Source organism: Pteronotus mesoamericanus, unplaced genomic scaffold (genome assembly GCF_021234165.1).
Source record: "Pteronotus mesoamericanus isolate MK-2021 breed Mesoamerican mustached bat unplaced genomic scaffold, CSHL_Meso_final scaffold_507, whole genome shotgun sequence".
NCBI classification, from domain to species: domain Eukaryota; kingdom Metazoa; phylum Chordata; class Mammalia; order Chiroptera; family Mormoopidae; genus Pteronotus; species Pteronotus mesoamericanus.
The window spans coordinates 5,611,119-5,631,389 of NW_026555319.1; the positions used below are offsets into that span (position 1 = coordinate 5,611,119).

Here is a 20,271-nt window from a genome sequence, read left to right on the forward strand (position 1 = left end):
GCATGGTTTATACATGAATGTAGATGTGTGTAAATATGTGTATTTGTAGAGAGAGAAGGTTAGGAGAGAAGAGGAACAGGTTCAAAATCTTAACAGTGAAGAAATTACAGTTGACTTTTAACTTTTTTTTCTTATCTTTATTTTCCAAGTTGGGTACAATAAGTACAACTTGCCTTTGAATTGGGGGTGGGGTGGGAGAATAGATATAATATCATGGGGAAAATACTCAAACTGTAACACTGGGTAAATAAAGCTGACTGCAATTCAAAAAATAAAATATTTTTACTACTTTTAAAAAATTATATATACCCCTGGCTGGTGTGGCTCAGTGGATTGAGCACCAGCCTGAGAACCAAAAGGTCGCTAGTTCAGTTCCCAATTAGGGCACATGCCTGGTTTGCGGGCCAAGAGGCAACCCACTGATGCTTCTATCACACATCAATGTTTCTCTATCTCTATTTCTTTCTCCCTTCCACTCCCTCTAAAAATAAATAAATAAAATCTTTTTAAAAATAAAAAAAATTATATAGAGAGAGAAACCTAGGAAAAAACCTGCAAGTCAACATTTTAAAAATTTGTTGCATGATATTTCCATGTTGAGTTATTCTCCAGTGAAGAGTCAAATTGGCAAAGATCAGCCATGCTTGTTGGGGAAGAAGAAATTAAAGGAAACATCTAATTTCATTTCTTTCTAGTTATATGAATCTCAACTTATCCATGCTGAGAACAGATGGCAAAAGAAATTGGTCTAGATTTGAGCTGCGGCAGTGCAAACATGGTGGTCAATGAGAATACAGTATTCTTAATTTTAACCTTTTCCCAGAAACAGTGCCTGGAGTGTTATGGAGTAAAAATGGGGAGTAAGTGGAGGAGGATTTCATTTTTGGCAAGGGCTGAGGGCAAAGGAGAAAAATGAATGTTCTGAAAGAAGCTTGCTTTTGCCCTGGCTGGTGTAGCTAAGTAGGTGGGGCACTGTCCATGAACCTAAGGGTCGTTGGTTTGATTCCCTAGAATCGTGCCTGGGTGGCTGGCCAGATCCCTAGTTGGGGGCTTGGGGATATGCAAGAGGCAACTGATTAATGATTCTTTCCCTCTCTTTTGTCCTCCCTTCCCTTCTCTCTAAAAATAAATTTCAAAAATTTTTTAAAAAGGAAGCATACTTATTCTAGAAAAGCAATACAGTATTTGAGAATACTTTAAATAATTTTATATTTCTGGAAAAAAATTTGGAAAGACTATTGGTAATAAAAATACAGCACTTTTGGAGCTCTGGCCTGCAAACCAAAGGGTTGCTGGTTTGATTCCCAGTCAGGGCACATGCCTGGATTGCAGGCCGGGTTCCCAGTACGGGGCATGCGAGAGGCAACCAAACATTGATGTTTCTCTCCCTTTCCCTCTCTCTAGAAATAAATAAATAAATTATTTTAAAAAAAAATACAGCACTTTTTATTTTGGTATTAAATACCTTTTTAGATTCAAAACTCAAAATAAGCATGCCATTCTCACATCATGCTGAAAAGAGGAAGGTAATAATCATTTCTGAAGAAACATTGTATGTTATTGGGAAAAAATATTTTGGGTAACTTTTCCTGCTTTGATGTCACGATTTTGGGAGCAGTACTTCTAAGCTTCTAAGCAGTCTAAAACAAACATCAGCATTTGCTTCTTAGAGGTTTATAGTGCCTATTTTGTTTTTCTTCATTGAGAATATGAAGTCAATGAAGTAAAAGTCCCTTCCTAATCTCTTGGTACATTTTTATCTAATAAACTTTATGCTTCAGGGTTCCTGGGTGAGTTAATTTTTCTGGGCTTCAAAAGAAGGAAACATCTTTAGTGTCCCCTCAAGTGAATAAGATTTTATTTCGACATAAGAAAAAATAATCCAATTTTAAAAGCTTAAGGCTGTCAGCAAGACACACCCTCAATTTCATTCTCCACATAGTCTGCTCTGATTTTTGATGTCAATACTTTTGGCCACATGTCACACAACCCTTTGTTCTCCTCTGTTAGACCCTTTGGTGAGGGCTGGGTCAACTCTTGTGGTTACATAGCAGCTCAGTCAACTAGAACCAAATACTAAGTTGTGGTTCAATCTACATTAGGGGACTTCAGTTTCCCTAAGAAAGAGCTCAATTCCGTGTCAGAAATCCAACCGAGTGTTCGTGGCAGCATAAACCGTCACCTTCACTCATCAGCCACCTCACTTCCTAGTCTAGCCATCACGTCAGATCAAGTAAGGGCGTATTTTCTCTACCTTGCAGATCTGAAAGATCTTGAACCCAGTTTTCTGTGTAGATGCATCAAGTAGCTGTCCCTTGCTCACCCCTCTTGACTCGCTGTATTCATGTTTACAAATAATTCCAATCTCTTCCCTCCAAAGAAATGCAAGCTTTACTGTAAGAACAGAGGCCCCCGGCGCCCGAGGGGACAGGGCTCATCATCAGCCTGCACACTATCGCCTCTCACCGAGTGTGCCAGGGTGGGGTGTGTTCAGTGTCTGCCAGGGCACAGATAAGGGTGTGCAGTTCGCCCTCCCTCTGCTATCTCAGAATTCAGCTCAACATCATGGAGATCTTCCCCAGGCAACCAATTTAAATCATCTTTTAATAGTAAAAAACCAGGTGAGTGTTTCAGGAAAGAGGAGTACTTAAGGTAGCCCAAGAAAGACCTGTCCGGAGATTTCTCGATCTGTCTGTAAACTCTTCATAGTGTCTGGATAGATTCAAATAAATCTCATCCTTTAATAGACAGAAACTTCTAGGTAAGGGGGTAAAAGTGAAAGGTTTTAACTTAGTATATTTAGTTGTTTTTCCTCCTGTTAATGCTACAGATAAATTGCAGAAAATCAGAGTATTTTTACATTACATTGCCTGACTTAATTGTGCCAACGTGCAAGAAATATTTCGTTATCAAAGACATCATGTGTGCCTACTTAGTAACATTGCTTAACATACAAATACTGCTCAGTTTGTTTAAGAAGCAAAAATTCTAATCCATGCTCTATGTCAGTTACTAATCTTTCTGTTTCTTTGATGTCCTAGTCTTTAAAACGGAGACAGAATGACCCACACCTAGGTGCCTCTCAGAAATGTGAATAAAGAAGGTACAGGCCTAGCGCACCCATTCGCTCTCATATGTGGGTGCTTCAGTTCAATTTAACAAGCATTACGTATACATACCACACTGTGGGTAGTAAAAAGGCTGAGGAGCTCTCATTCACAAATGCACATGCAGTTATGGGGAAATTGAGAACTGTTCCCATTTAGAGGCTTTTTGTTTTTGTAATTTCCAGAATGCCTCACTTTTAAACTATATCAGGGTAAATGTCATAGTTTCAATATGACTTGGAAACAAGAAAATCACCAATAAACATAAGATATCTGTTTAGTGTGGGTCACATTAGGTCCCTTAAAAGTAAAAACAAAGGGGAGAAGGAGAATAACCCAAAGAAAGATCATTATGTATAACCATGCTAGTCCAGGAGTTTAAATTAACTATATATACATATTATTCACCATCATCTTCCTAAGTAATGAAAAATCCTATGAATAAATAGCAGGGCTGGAACAGAAACATCCAAAAAACCTTACTATGTTAGAAGAGTGAATTACTGTCCCTGAATGTTACATTACATAGAAAAGTAAAAGCTTGCAATTATGCTTTTGGGGAGTGGGGAGATTTTACTTCCTGAAGTTGCTGAGGATGTTATTTTTGTTTTTAGATAGTATAGAGATATACAGTTTCCACATGCACAGCAACTACACCTAATAGCAAGGCTATATTTGAGACGCACTTTACATTTTTAAAATTGTATTTATTTATTTTTAGAGAGAGGGAAAGGGAGGGAGAAAGAGAGGGAGAGAAACATCAATGTGTGAGAGAAACATCAATTAGTTGCCTCTTGCAAGACCTGGCCCACAACCTAGGCATGTGCCCTGGCAGGGAATCAAACCAGCGACCTTTTGGTTCACAGGCTGGCACTCAGTCCACTGAGCCACACCAGCCAAGGCTAGACTTTACTTCTTGATTTCTTTCTACTATGTATTTGCATCTATTCAAATGTTAGACAGAACAACCAAGAGAAACTCTGAAGAGAGGGTGAGAGGAAATGGTAAGGACCATCATCATAAATCTCTGTCTGAGCTGCCAAATTATTGACTTAGAGCAAGAACACCCATCTGTCCTCCATTACCTTGAAGTAGGTTTATAAAATTCCCAAAACAAAATTCATTGAGATTCACTTTAATTTTTAAAAACTACATTCAAATTTCTACCTTTTGGACTATGTTGTGAAATATGAACGGGATGGGTAATGATCTAAGAATGGGGAGAAAACGTATACACTCTGAGAACATTTAACATCTTGAAATCAAATACCAAGAACCAAAAATCTTTTGATGGTTCCTTACTCAAGAAACTTAACCTATCAGCCAGTCTTTCTTTAATATCCAAGAGCACAATGTGATGAGTAAGAATCTAAAGTAATCAATGACAGAAAGGAGCCAGGTAGATGCACTGTCCCTTCTGCCCTGCTCTGAGGCCCCTGGTCTTTTGCCATTTGCCTCAGACAATCTTTTTCCATGTTTTTATTTCATCATGAAATTGGTTTTCTTTATATGGTCTAAAAGCTTTGTTCACTCTTATAGTGGGAATCCTTCAAAAGCAGTTGTTTTGAAATAAAAAAAAAAAAGCTCTATTTCTCTTCTTTACGATACTAAATTGATGTGAAAAGACTGGATTTTTCACCTTCTCAGAAGACTGAAATTTCGTTTGTCTTTTGGAGGTAAAGAAACTGGGCTAAAATACAAAAAAGCACACAAAGCACCTTCTGACTAGAACCACATCTTTTACATTGGTTACATCTAAAAATGTAACCAATACTAATGTTCAGTTGGAAGGTTTATTTTTAGATAAACTGGATTGTGTGGATTTAGTTTAGAAACTGAGAGGGAAGTGACCATCAGGACAGGAACTAGAGCTTTCTCAGAAAAGACTTCATGTCCATTGTACCAACATTTCAAATCCTAGACAAAAACTAGCTATAAACACTCAAGATGTAAGTGCAAGTTGGAGAAGCTGGCTTTAAAAGTCATTAAAACATTAGCATTACCTAGCCTCCCTCCTGGTTATTAAAAACATTCCAAAGGGACAAAAAAGAAGGTAGGGATGGAGGTAGACAACAAGCAGGGAGGGGCGTGCCCAGCCCAGTGCAGAGCTGAACTTCATTCAGGCCATCTAGAATAAAATGCACAGAGTCCACAAAGATGTGGCTGCAAAATAACACAGCCATGTAACAAAAAATTCCTGTTCTATTTAGGCACTTGAAAATACAGGTAGCAAAAGTAAAAAAAAAAAAATTCTAAACTATCATCCTGAGTTTTGAACACATAGAGCATAACTTGAATTGACCCTCAGAAACTCCACAGCAGAAACTGGTACACGGCTTGTGATGAGACTTGTCTGCAATAAAGAAAATCTCAGAATTTCTATAAGACAATCAGTTGCTAAAAGGCTGGAAAGAAGCACCATGGTTTTCATGATAGCAAACATCCACGAAAGGTGAAGCCTTGCCTTAGCCCAGACCAAAACAGAATGACAACATCATGGAAACAAGGGGAAGGATTTCCTAAGAATTAAACCTGACTGGACAGCCCCTGACCCATAGCCACCATTCCCAGGTAGAAATTACGCTGACCTTTCTAGTGAAGTTATATGGGTAATGGTAGTTCCAAGGACCAACATATGGCTTCATGACAGTCAAGGGGCAAGTGAAGAACCGGTGAGGAATTCTTACCAGGTACCTTTTTAGGCAAATGGATATTTCATCAAACCTGTACTACTTCCCTAAATTCTAATCATACTACCTGACAGAAAAGGCTCTGAAATTATTAACCCACCTACAAGCTGTTTTATCATCTCTCTCACAGAAGAACATATTACACCATTAAAAGAGTGCCAGTTTCTTGACTTTCATATTTCCCCAAATGTGGCTTTTCCTTGGGTTTCAACAATGACTGCTGAAAAGAGATAAATTGAGTTATTTTAAGGAACTATGACCAGATCCTTTCAGGCTGCAAGGCAAAATCCCAAAATAAATTCTAAACTTTGACTTTGAAAAGTTAGGCTAAATCTCCATTTCCTGTCCCCCTAGGATCTACCTGCTTGCTAAATTACAGAAATATAACTTTTCAAATATGAAGGGTAATTTTAATCTCATCAGCCAGCATTTGCCCAAATGTAATAGGGACAAGACAAGATTAATAACAGTTGCTCTTTTTTCTCATGTTCTTTAGCCTGGCTCCTCAAAGAGACAGAAAGAGGAAAAAAGTAGGGTGTTAATCAAATGCTCCTATGAAAACCAGGGAACAACACCTTGAACCTCAAATCATTTTGAGTCATCAGTATAAAACTACTCTCAACCATAATATATGTTGGTTGTTTCAAGTACTAGTTTAGTTTTAAACACTGCAGATATTAAGAATTTGAGTCTTGTGTAAATAAAAATGAGGCTCAAAACAAAGAGAAATGCTGCCCTACAGATCAAATCTTTATTCTTTATTTAACTAAGCATAAAATTAAGGGTATTCCCAGTCTTTATTTCAACTACACCATACCTGGATGACTAGAAAGGAATCAGAATCAAAAAATAAAGAAGGCCCTGGCTGGGTAGCTCAGTTGGTTAGAGCATTGTCCCAATAAGCCAAGGTTGTGAGTTTGATCCCCGGTCAAGGCACATACAAGACTCAAACAATGAATGTGTAAATATGTGGAAAAATAAATTGATTTTTTCTCCCTCCCTCTCTCTCTCTTCTTTCCTTTCTCTCTCTAAAATCAATAAAAATAAATTCCCTTTTTTTAAAATTTTTTTATTATTTTTAGGGAGAGAGGAAGGGAGGGAGAGAGGGAGAAAAACGTCAATGTGAGAGGGAAACATCTATCAGTTGCCTCTCGTATGTGCCCCAAGCAGGGGCCAAACCCACAACCCGGGAATGTGCCCTAACCAGGAATTGAACCTACGACCCTTCGTTTTGTGGGACAATGCCCAACCAACTGAGCCACCAGTCAGAGCAAAATAAAATTCCTTAAAAATAAAAAATAAAGAAGGTAATTCTTCTCTTGTATACCAATAGATGAAAATACATTGACATAGAGTCTCCTTTTACATTCTTAATTATTTTATTTCAGCAGTAAGAAAAGCAAACATAGACTTGGGATGGTAAACACACAATACAATATACAGATGTTGTATTGTAGAACTGTATACCTGAAAGCTGTACAATTTTATTAACCAAGTCATCCCAATAAATTCAATTAAAAAGAAAAAGAAAAGCAAACATAGCAATAGAGATAGGAGGTCCAGATTTTCCAGTCCATTCTGTGAATAGCTACATCTATTATATTAGACTTTATTGGTCTGAAATCAGTAATGCAAACTACAGAACACAAAGCAGAGTCAGGACTGTTACAAATACAAGCTAAATGTTAATATTTTGTTGGTATAAAACCATCACTTGAATGCTGCATCTGTAGGTATTAGCATTACTAAGCCTACAATTTGCATAAAACAGTCTGCAAATTACAAATCTCCATACTGGTTAATCTAAAATTGCTACACTGTGCTATGACCTAGTAATTCAGCCAACTGCAGGTTTCAGCAGAAGCACTAGGGATTCAAGTGTGGACTCCAAGTGTCCCACCGTGGAACATGAATTATTCTGCAGTTGTGTTTAATAGCACTTTAGAAACTCAAAGCTCCACACAAATATTCACCATTATTGGGAAAGAAATCATTTAGCATTATAAAAATCCCTTTAAATTACAAACTGTCAATAGTAATGAGTTGCAGAAACACATTTTAATTTTAATAATTACCACAAATGTATAATTTATCAAACTTTATTAAATAAATACCACTCTAAATGCTAACAATCTTTTAGCCTCCTACAAGCTTAACTTATCTTTAAAATAGATGTAAAGAAAAAGCACTAATGTACAAAATAATCATAGTACATCTATGAATTACTATGCAGCCATTAAAAATTATGTTTTTAAGTTAATTTGACAAAATAGTCCCAATAAGTGATTAAAGGACACAAAACTGCGTAGAGCATATAATCCCAATGTTATATATATGAAGAAAATAGAACCTGAAACTAATATAAAATAATATTGAATGTCAGCTGTTATTGAAAAACTTTTTTTTTAATTTAAAAAGAGAAAATATAGTAAAAAATTAATATGGCTATTTCTAAGTAGTGCAATCAAAGGCTATTTCTTTTCCATTTTACACTTTTAGGTCTTTTCTCTATTTTCTACAACATCCATGCGTTACTTCTTTACAGCCACAAAAGTTTTGCACAGCGTTAAACTACAATCAACTTATCAGTTATTTTTTCACATAGGTCAAAAAACAGAGTTACTCCGTATATTGACAAGTAGGAGAGAAAATTTTAAATCAATCTGAGCTGTAATGGTCTGTGTAACAGTTGCTATGCTCTCTGAACACACTCAGGGGCCAGCGCACCTCTTCCAGAGTGGACAGCTCCCTGGCTCTGCGGGCCCCTGGCAGCATCCCCAGACCAGCAGCATAAGGCGCTGCCGCTCTCTCCTGCCTATATATGGGCATGGTCTGTATTAACTGGATTACTGACCAAAATGGGTATATGTCGGGAGGTCAAGGAGACCAAGCAACCCGAGAAGCCCTCTGAAGGGATGTGATAACTGCTGGGCAGCAGGAACAGACACTCGGGCTCCTCTCACTCCAATATTCCCTTCCATCTCACTCCAAGTGACAGCCCAATATTGGCTTGAGAAAATGATAAATTTTTTTAAATTATTTTTAAATTTTTATTTTTAATTTTAAAGAGAGGGAGGGAGAAAGAGAAATATCAATCACTTGCCTCTGGCATGCTCCCAACTGGGGTCCTGGCCCACAACCCAGGCAGGTGTCCTGACCAGGAATCAAACCAGCGACCTTTCAGTTCACAGGCTGGAACTCAATCCACTGAGCCACAGCAACAAGGGCAAGCAAATGATAAATTTAAGGAAATCCGTGAATTCTAAAATAATCTCTATGAGGGTGTGAGGAAACGAGGTCCTATCAAGCACTGTTACTTGGGAGTATAAACTGGTATGATCTCTTTGGAGAGCTATTTGGCAATCTATTAAAAATTCAAATGGTCACCTTTGACCCCAGCAATTCTACTTCACGGTAATTACTCTAGAGAAATACTCCTACATGTGCAAAAGCTGGCATGCAAAGATATGCACTGAAGGACCATTTTTAACAATGAAAAACTGAAACCAGCCAAAATACTCATTATGGTAGTCCGGAGAACGGCCCGCCAAGCACCCTAATCCCCAGAACCTACTGATGTGACTGCAGATGGCAAAGGAGACATTGCAGGTGTGATTAAATTAAGGATCTTGAGGTGGACAGAGACTGGATTATCGGGTGGGCTCTAAATGTAATCGCAATGGTCCTTGTAAAAAGAATGTGGGAGGAGTCAGAAAAAAAGGACTGACGACAAATCAGGGAGTAGGGTGACAAACTTTGAAGATGGAGGAAGGCGCCATGAGCCAAGGAGTACAGGTGGCCACCAGAAGCTGTGAAAAGGCAAGGGAACAGGTTCTCCCCTAGAGTCTCCAGACGCAACCAGATCTGCCAACACCTGATTTTAACCCAATGGGACTCATTTCTGACTTTTGGTCTCCAGAAACATAAAAAAAATAAGTTTGTGTTTTTTCAAGCCACTAAGTTTGCAATAATTTATTAGCACAGCAACAGAAAACTAAGACATCCATCAATAGGGCAATGCTCAAATAAACTATGGTACTTCTGGAGTCTTGTATGGCACTTTAAAAAATGTGGTAGATCTATACACAGAGACATAAAAAGATAAAAAAATCATTGCGTTTTTTTAAAGAAGCAAGTTACAGAAAGGTATGTCCAGCATCACAGTGTTATGTATATAGAGACACATAAACATACACATTCAAAAACAGTCTTGAAGAATACCCAGAATATTTTCTCCCTAATTTAACTGGGATGGGGAGTAGATGGAGACCAAGAGTAGAGATAGATGATAGTTAAAAAGGAAATTCAATTTCATCTCTTACTTCCATTTTTTTAAAGAATGTATTCATGTATAAGGTCTTAAAAATGTAATGGATATAAACACTATATTAAAAATGCATGATCAAAGTAAAAAGTTTTACAATTTCTGTTATCTTCCCTTCCTCTGAAATAACTGCATTTGTCTCACAGTTGATCACCTGCTGTTATTTACATGTCTACAACTATTGACTAAACCTTGCAAAGCAGACCACGATTGTAAAACAAGAGGAAAGGACAGGAAGGGAGGAGAAAACACAGGGCATTCTCAGGAATTGATAGTTTATAATTATCACCAGACACCTTATGACTTAGGAAAGAACAGGTGGATGACAATCTACCCAGTAGCCAACCCTGAGCAACAGGTGGTATTTTGTGACAGTCAATATAGAAGCCAAGAAGACAGATAATAATCAAAACTGATTTATTTAGCAAGACCTTAGGCAAACAATTGGAGGAAAACTGAAATGAAGACTATCTATTATCTCATCTGCCTAGCCATATTGCAAATAAATTTGGAAGGAAGAAAATCCCAGAGGAATCTCTCTCTCTCCCCCCACACTTCCCCTTTCTCTCTCCCTCACACACCGCTATCTCCACTACCTACTACTAAATAAAAAAAGGATTCTGTTGATGGGATCATTTGCTTTCATATACAATGAGCACTTTGAATAAGCAGAAACTAACTTTCCAGTAACATAGCATCTTATACAGTCTATACACTGCTCATGCATAATCACATTCCTTCCCTAGCTAATTCTTACATTATCCCTATTATTATCCCGCTCTTAAAGATGATGACAGAGTTAAGCACAATGGTTTCAGACCCTGGACCCTAGACTGGAGTCGGATATACTTGGGTCTCAGTTTTGCTACTAACAGTATGACCTTTGTCAAGTTACTCCACTTCTGTGCCACAGTTCCTCATGTATAAAATAAGGATGACAATAGTACCAACCTCATAAGGTTTTTGTGAGGATTAAATGAGTTAATGCGTAGAAAGTGATTAGCACTGAGTCTGGCACACAATATGCTGACACTGTTGTCATGGTGGTGGTAGAGGTGGTGACAATGATGACAAAGAAGCTGCAGTGGAAGAAGAAACCAGGGATTACTAAAGATATGGAACTTGCCCAAGGTCACACAGCTAGTAAGGGGCAGAGCTAGAATTTCAATCCCAGTCTGACTCTTTAAACCTGCCTTTGACCTCTAGACAATACTGTCTTCCACAGCCTCAGATACTTAATTCTAACTTTACAGCTAGCCAGCCAAGCCCGAGAGCTTTGGAATCATTTGCCCCAGCTCACAGAACTCTGCACCAAGATTCAGTGACTCTTATTCCAGTGCTCATTAATTACATGGCAATTAATTCTACTGGTGAACAAAGGTAATTTATTCATTTATTCAGTAACACTTCTAAATCTAAAATTTAGAATTCTATAAAAACACATAAACACTTTCTAAAGAATTTTGACCAAGGGATAAACAGGCTGGGGAATAGATCAACATTTATTAATCTAAACATTGCCTTAAAAATTTCACTTGAGGGTATTCTAAGTATTCAAAGCCTTGACTATTTCAGGTGATCGGCTCCAAACACAAATTCTGCTTCCCTTACATGTAAAAAAAAAAAAGCAACAGTAAAAAAGCAACAGTAACAAACAACAAACAAAAACCCTGCCTTTTTTCATTTCCTAAATATGAGTAAAGCATTCTGGGCCTGTGTGGGTTTTGTTTGTTTTATTGAGGTGTAACTGGCATAAAATAAACTACACACATTTAAAGTGTACAGTTGGGTAAATTTTGACACATGGAACATACAAGCCTACAAGCATGAAACCATCACCACCATCACCACCATCAAAGTAGGGAACACAACCATCACCCTAAAACCTCCCTCACGCTCCTTCGCAGTCCCTTCTCTGGTCCCTCCCTGCCTGCCTCCATCTCCAGGCAATACTCACCTGCTTTCCATCAGACAGATTAGTGTGCATTCTCTGTAATTTCCATAGAAATGGACTCTTACAGTGTGTGCTCCTGTTTTGGTTCTTGTACTCAGCATACATCTATGTTGTGAATATTGACAGTTCATATATTTTTATTGCTGAGTAGAACTTACCATATGATGGACCACATTTGTCTGTCCATTCACCAGTAGGTGGACAGTTTTTGGCAAATACAAAGTTGCCGTGAACAGTCTTGTTCAAGTCTTTGAATGGTGTTGGGGGGCGTGGGGCGGCGATCTTTATAAACAAATACAATGAAACACGATGAACCAAATGCTTGGGTTCAAAATCAATTTAATTTTTTACTATGAGGTAAAAAATACCTTGGCCACCTTGGGCACGTCAATTAGCACCTCTGTCAACAATGTGTGTGATCCCTGTCCCCACCTGGAGTTTATGGAGAAAAATGAGATAGGAAGCAGAAACCTTTTGGAACTTTCACAAATGAGCTATTGCTTTTAAAAAGAAATAAATAAATTCCCTTTATTTAAAAAAAGACTAATGTTCTATGAAACGTAATTCGAAATTCAATAATATTTGAGTGGGCATTTTTGAGCTATTGTTTTTTAATTTCTTTTAAATTTATTTTTACTTCAACACTTAAAAATAATTTCCTACATGTTTTTTGCTTTTGCCAGCAATGTGAAATTAAATACAGATAGCTATTTTAAAGGCCAAGAAAAAGCCCCGCTCTGCATTTCTAATTCACACAGAGTAAGGCAAAGTCCTCATCGACAAGGCCCGACTTGATCTGCAGCTCCGGTCCCCTCATCTCCTGTCACCGTCCTCTCCCCTTTGCTTACTGGGCTCCGAGCTCCAAACTAAGGGCGCTGGGGATGCTTCCCTCTCAGGGACTTGGCTCTTGCTGTCACTGTCTGGAATGCACTTTCCCCAGGAGCCAGATGGTACTCTCTCACTTCCTTCAGGTCTCTGCTTAAAAGCCACCCTGGCCTTCCTCTCCTGCCCTTCCACCCTGTGCACAATAGAGCCCTCCCCCACTATTACTCTTCACCCCTCTCCCAGCTGTACTTCTCCCCACAGCACTTATCATTTGACATTTATGTATAGTATGTGTTATATACTCGCTTATTTGTTATCATCTACATCCACCCACTAAAATAAAAGTGTTTTAAGAACAGGGATTTTTTGTTAAGCCCCTTTCTATGTCCCCAGCACCCGGGACAGTGGGCCCATCTCACTCCTGAATTCCACAAATACTCGTTGAATAAATTTGTTGGTTAAACACTATTTGATTTAAAAAGAAAACACTTTATTTTAGAATTTACTGGGGGAAAAACTCTTAATTTGAATGCTCATCTTTTGCTTAAATTAAAACACTAAGTTAATGTTAATCTGCTTCTCAGGATGGGTTCTTTTTTCGTACTGACATTTAACTTTGAGCACCACTTACTGAGTGAAAAAAACAACAACAGGAATTTAACGCAGGAAAGCTAGGGTCCAATCCTCTGCCCTTCCAAAGTGAGCTACACTGCGGAGGCCGAGTCATAACCTCTCCTCATCTCAGGTAACTTCTCTCTGAAAGGACAGAAACTATTGCTAAGGACTCTTCTTGCTCTAAAAATCTGAAACTGTATTGCAACTAGTGCAATCTTTTTTTTTTTTTTTTTTTCAGTTTTATAAGAATGTATCTGAGCCAAACTGACAACAATTGCTGGGAAGCAAGATCACAAATGCTCACCAGTGCAGTCCTTTTTTTTTTTTTTCTTTTAAGATTTTATTTATTTATCTTTAGAGAGAGGGGAAGGCAGGGAGAAAGAGAGGGAGAGAGACATTGATGTGAGAAAGAAACATCCATTGGCTGCCTCTCACAGGCCCCCAGCAGGAGACCGGACCCACAACCCAGGTTTGTGCCCCAACCAGAAGCTAAGCAGCGACCTTTCCGTTTGTGGGATGGAGCCCAGCCCACTGAGTCACACCAGTCTGGGCACGAGTGCAGTCTTATGCATTAAGGTTACCAACCATAAATTAGTTTAGTCTGAGTCTCACCTCCCAAAATGAAAAGTTGTTAACTGAAGCATCCTACAGAACTGTGAGCCCCTGGTGAAAAGGGCTGTCACTGCCCCAGTCAGGTGGCTCACTGGGTTAGAGTTTGACCCCCGGTCAGGGCACATACAAGAAAAGCCAAAAAATGCATAAATAAGTGGGACAAATCAATGTTTCTCTCTCTTTCTTCCCCTTCCCCTCTCTCTGCTTGAAGGCAGTAGAGTATTATGACAGGAGCAGATGTACTTAAGACCAACAAACATGGGATGAACATCCAGACTCTCTTCTCTATGTGTGATCTCAAGCAAGTCACATACCGGCTCTGCACTTGACTTGCCTTATCTGTACAATGGGTGCAATATTTACAGTTGTTACAATGTGTAACAATATGTAGCTACTAGGACCCTTTTGAGAACTTAGAAAGATGAGGCCTGACACAAGGGATACATTTAATCAAGATTATTATAATTAAATAATTAAATGTGAACACACCCACACAAATAAAAATCTAACAGCCACAAAAACATTCTTAGCTACCCATTTCTCCTGATACTATGTAGCCTACATAACATATGGAAAGAAATGAAAAAAGTTCTTCACAACTGCCCGTCATAAATATATATCATCCTTAACACATATTGGTTCTTGAGAGGTCAGATCATAAATTTTTTAAGGGTTTTTGTTTTTTTTTAATCAGGCCACAGATGCTCTTTTGTTTAAAATCATTCTTCTGAGGAAATAGCTGACAAATTCACTCAACACATTTATACAGCAAACATCTTAGGAAAACCAACTTAACAACTCATGTATTTTTAACTACTACATTTTTTAATCCTAAAAATAAATAAATTACATAGATAAATTTGTTGGACCTGTGAACTTAAGATTAATCTCTAATGAACAAAGAGCATTCGTTTCCCATATCTTACATACAACAGAGTCAATTAAGTCATAAGATTCCACCCTCATAACATATTATCCCTTGAGTTTTCAGCAGATAAGACATTCAGACACACCTTGCTTTTTATAGGCCCGAATGAGACGCAATAAAACTATGGTTTAATGTTAGGAATTCCCTATCAACTTGTATCTTTCTTTTTTCGGTAGCCAGACTGTGGACTAAATCAATTAAGAGTTCACAACGAGAACGCTGCAGCCTCAACCTCAAATCCAGACACAAAAATACAGCGGAACGTTTTCGCATCTTAGGCACGTCCAAATGTCTCAGGCAACGCGATCTGATCGCTGCCGTTTCCAGAAACACACAGTAATGGGTTTTATCCATTTCTATAAACGTTCGTTGCACTGAAAGCCAAAGTGCATGCAAAACCGCAAAACACAAAAGATTCCTCGCGTTCCGTTTATAGCCAGAAGACAGGCCATCCTCTCTGCGCCCTACCCCAGCGAATCTTCTTTGCGACAGTAAGAATGTCATGACACTCCATGCTACCTACACATCAAAATGTCATTCCACCAAGTGACACAGTGCGGGGGGTGCGGGGAGCGGTGTCAGCCTCGGTGGCCTCGATGAAACGAAAGAGCCGGTATTTCCACCTCTGGGCGAAGGGGAACCAAGTGCAGCCGATGGAAAGTTCCCATCGCCCGAGCATATTCGGTTTCCTTCTGCCCCCAAAGCACGGGCACAATTGCTGAGATTGGCTGTTGCACCTGCCACGGCTCCTAAGCCCGGGCTCCGCCGCGAGCCCCGCGCTCACAGAGAGGCCTTGTGGCCTGAAGCGCCCGTGACCCTTGGCGGAGGGCGCGCGGAGGCCGCTGTGGCGTCCCCCTCGCTGTCCACGCCGCCCGCTTCCCTGACAAAGGCCCCGTGTCAACCCGCGGCATGACACACAGAAGTTGCCGGATTGCCCACCGCGGACCGGCAGCTGCCACTAACCTCCCCCGGGGAGGGGAAAAAAAAATCAACACAGAACTGGGGAAGGAAAGCGGGGAGACAGATAACAGCGTTAAAATTAAAATGTCCCCAAAGCTAAGCAACCTGGGTGTGCCCTGGAAGTGAGTCCGGGGGTCCGGGGGGAGAGGGGAGGGAGGGAGGACAGGGGAGGCGCCAGGGGCTCCTCCAGGGCGTGAAGGCCGTGCCGGCTGACAGTCTAATAAAATGCCGGGGGTCGGGTCGTTCCCAATGAAACCACAAATGAAATCCCCGGAGGGCCTGAGGATGCGAGGAGGGAGGGAGGCAGGCGGACGGGCAGCAGACCCGCAGGTCCCCTACCTGCCCGCCGCGCGCCCACGCACACCTGCCCGGGCAGCCCTCGGGGCCTCGGGGCTGCGGTGAGAGAGCCTGACCGCGGAGCAGCGGGGCGGATGGGCTGACGGCGGAGACCAGGGGAGCTGTCTCGCTCACCTCCAAGTCGGTGTCGGCGGCCTCCGGGGCCCCGAGGATCTCACTGGGCAGCTCGGCCAGGTCGGTGACGCGGATCAGCCCGTCATGCAGAAAGATGGTCTCTTCTTTCACTGAGAGCCACTGCGCCGAGTCCGCGGCCGCCGCCGCAGCAGCTGCCGCGGCCGCTGACGAGCCCATGGCCCCGGCTGAGGGGCTGACGGAGAGGCGCAGCCGCCCGGCCCGGGGAGACGCGAGCAGGAGTCGCCGCGATTACCAGTCCATGGCAGCAGCAGCCGCGCCCGCCTGCAACGCCCCGCTCGCCGCCTCGCCCGTGCAGCTCCGCCCTAGGCGGTCCGATCCGCCATCCCCCCACCCCCCCGGCCCCGGAGACCCCGGCCCGGCAGCCACCGCCGCCGCCGCCGCCGCCGCCGCCGCCCTGAGGAGCAGGATCCGCCTCCGGCGCTCGGCAGCCAACTGTCAGTGAGGCGCCATGTTGGGGGGCGGGGGCTCCCGGCATGCCCCGCGGAGCGGACAATACCGGCCCCGCCCACCGCTGGCCCCGCCCACAGCCCGGGGAACCGGGTCCGTGGGGCTTTCACGTCGCCTTTCAATTCATTTTACTCTCAGACTGTCCTTCTCCTCCCCTTCTTTCCCTAGCCATCTGGGGACACCCTGGGTGTGCAGTCCACCTGGGAAAGAGGCCACCGCCTCCTTCCTCCCCCTACTCAGGTGTGCACCCCTCGCTCAGACAAGAGCCAGTGGGCAGAGCATAGAGGTTCAATCAATCCCTGCTTTCACGTTCAAATGTGATATATGAAAAAAAAAATACGGCACAGAGTAGGCGTTGCAAACTTGTTCATAAGCTCTTGGTAGAACCACACAGTAGGTGCTTCACAGTAACTGAAAAGTCTAGTACCTAAGAAGCACTCAAAACTTAATGAAAACACCAGTCGCAATGCTCGGTGCCCACTGTCTAGCACTTATTAAATGCTCCCTGAGTGGAAGTTAAAACTACTGTTACATTTTATCAACATTCAATACGGATTTACATACACCTTAAATATATGCACGCCATCCCGTTTTTATAAAAACAGGAAAGAACTATATGTATTGAGAAAAATGTGTGGAAGAAAACATAGGAAATTGCTAATGTGAGTAGCCAAGCAGAGTGGGGCTGGTCTGGAATGGTTGAGGTGAGAAAGTTATCTTTGTTTTGCTTTTATGCTTACGAAAAATGAAGTGCTCCTTTGTATCAAAGGACTTAAAAATGTGTGTCCACAAAAAACCTGCACATGGATGTTTATAGCAGCTTTATCCATAATTGCCAAAACTTGGAAGTAACCAAGATGCCCTTCAGTAGGTGACTGGATAGATAAACTCTAGTGCGTCCAGACAGTGGAATATTATTTGGCACTAAAAAGAAATGACTATCAAGTCATGAGAGACGTTGAGGAATCTTAAATGCATATTACTAGGAGAAAGAAGCCCATTTGAAAGGATATATACTTCATGATTTCAACTATATGACATTCTATAAAAGGCAAAACTATAGAGACAATAAAAAGATCACTGGTAGAGCACCAAGGATCTTTAGAGCAGTGAAAATACACTGTACATTACTGTAATGGTGGATACGTGTCATTATACATTTGTCCAAACCTACAAAGATACAACAGCAAGAGTGAAACCTAAGGGAAACAATGGACTTTGGGTGATGATGTGTCAGTGTAGGTTCATCGACTGTAACAAATGCACCACTCTGGTGTCAGATGTTGATAATGGGGAAGACTATGCACATGTGGGAGCAGTGGGCACATGGGAAATATCTGTACCTTCCTCTCAATTTTGCTATCAACCTAAAACTGCTCTAAAAAAATAAAGATTTAATAAATAATAAATAAAAAATAAATCAGAAGAACATTAAGGTACCTACCCCTTGATCCAGTAATTCAATTTTGAGGAAGCTCTCCAAAGGAAATAATTAGATCCATACACACGCGCACACACACACACACAGGCGTGTGCAGCTTAGTATTGTTTATAAGAAGGAAAATTATAATCAGGCTAAATGTCCAACAATATGAGATTGGTTAACTATAATAATGATATATCCATGATATGGAATATTACAAAGCCATCCAAAATAATATTTATGAAAAATATTGAAATGAGTGAATGTTCATGGTATCTTGCTAATGAAAAAATTCAGCTAAAATAGTAAGGAAATTTTTAAATTCAATCATATTTATAGGATGATTGCATTTCTCAAATTACATGCATGTATGAATATAGGTATAGAATAAAAGTCTGGGAAGGTATGATGCCTGATAACATTTGGGTGAATCTCAGCTCAGCAGTGCATTTACAGGTGACTGGGTGATGTTTTTGTTTTTTGTTTTGTTTTGTTTGCTTTGGAATGTTTCCCAAGTTTTCTTTCTAGAATACACATACTTTTGAAAAAAGCAGAAATAAAAAATAAAAGCTATTGAGCACCTAAGGGTGAAGGTACATCCATTCACTTATCCATCATAACACCCTACAGAGTATTCATTAATAGCCCCACTTTACAAGGAACTGAGGCTCAGAATTAAATGCCTTGTACCTGCTTAGGAACTGGCAGGATGGACACTTGAACCTGCAGCCAGCTCCATCCTGCACTGCCTCCCTCCCAAATAAATAATTCATATACATTGTACTGTTGCAACAATCTCATGCTCCTTACAATGATTAATTTTATTTTCATTATAATTGTTCCTCAAGCATTTTTAAGCCCCTAGTAGATCTAAATAACCATCTTGTGCAGCTCAGAGAAAAATTCTCCTGATTTTATTGTTTATATTTCAAGATCAGGAGTCAAGATGCCCCAGGAATTATTGTCCTTCATCCCAATTAGTGAAAACAGCACATATCCAGTACTGAAAGTCTTTAGACTACATAATGAGTAGTTATTTAATATTTTAGCAACAGTAATTAATTAGTCATAGGACCACATGGCTGCCACTGTACCATGATGAGGCTGCTGATGAATTAATATTTATAGAACCCCCTCTGGAAAAAGACCATTTATGGGGAACTTCTAGAACGGATCAGCAGGACAAAGAAAGTCCCTGGTTAAAAGAACTTGGTGCTAAAAGCCTGGAGGCAGAGAATCTAAATTTAGTCAAGACAAGGCACATACGCACTCACACAATCACACACCATGCACACAGGAAAACATCCATTCACAGACTCATAAAAAGGGTTTATGATTTATGACTTTTCTTTGGAATTATCCTTTCCACACTTCCATTTGAGAATGAGGGGTCAGAATGGGAAATGGAGCAAGGGAAGGTGTTGGTAACTTTCACTTGGAAGCAAAGAGGAAGCAGGAAGGAGAGCTCTTAGGAGGCAGGACTCAGTTTCCCCTGGGAGGCATCTTCCCAAGAGGGAGCAAGCTTGTTGATGGAGACCATCTCCCTGCTGCCCTAACTGGGCCCCTCTGGGATTCTGCAGTATCTCTCCCTTCTGCTGGCTTTTCTGCACCAGCTGACTGTCTCAAATGAGTCTGTAATCCTTACCAGGCTTAGAAAAATGTGAGTGTGGCATGAAGATAAGTAGCCCTTGATAAGCCTAATAGAGCTTGAAATAGCTTTAAAAAAAAAAGAGGCAGCCATGTTAATTTTTAAGGTCTTTCAAAACACAAGGAAAACACACACACACACACACACACACACACACACATCTGCTACATAGACACACATATTGGCAGAATCTGTGGGTGAGACTGATTATTTCCATCTCACTAATCACTTTTTCAAAGAGGAAAC

The 20,271-nt window shown here is 40.7% G+C and overlaps 1 protein-coding gene across 8 annotated transcripts in view; it reads right to left on the reverse strand.

The window, feature by feature from the left end:
• Nucleotides 1-16,815, reverse strand: part of HECTD4 (HECT domain E3 ubiquitin protein ligase 4) — a 151,730-nt gene extending 134,915 nt beyond the window's left edge. For all 8 annotated transcript variants that reach the window (XM_054593995.1, XM_054593993.1, XM_054593994.1 and 5 more), the window contains exon 1: nt 16,487-16,815. In XM_054593995.1, the coding sequence (XP_054449970.1) occupies nt 16,487-16,663 (177 nt within the window). In that variant the 5' untranslated portion in view covers nt 16,664-16,815. The remainder of the gene's footprint in view (nt 1-16,486) is intronic.
• Between the last annotated feature and the right edge of the window lie 3,456 nt (nt 16,816-20,271).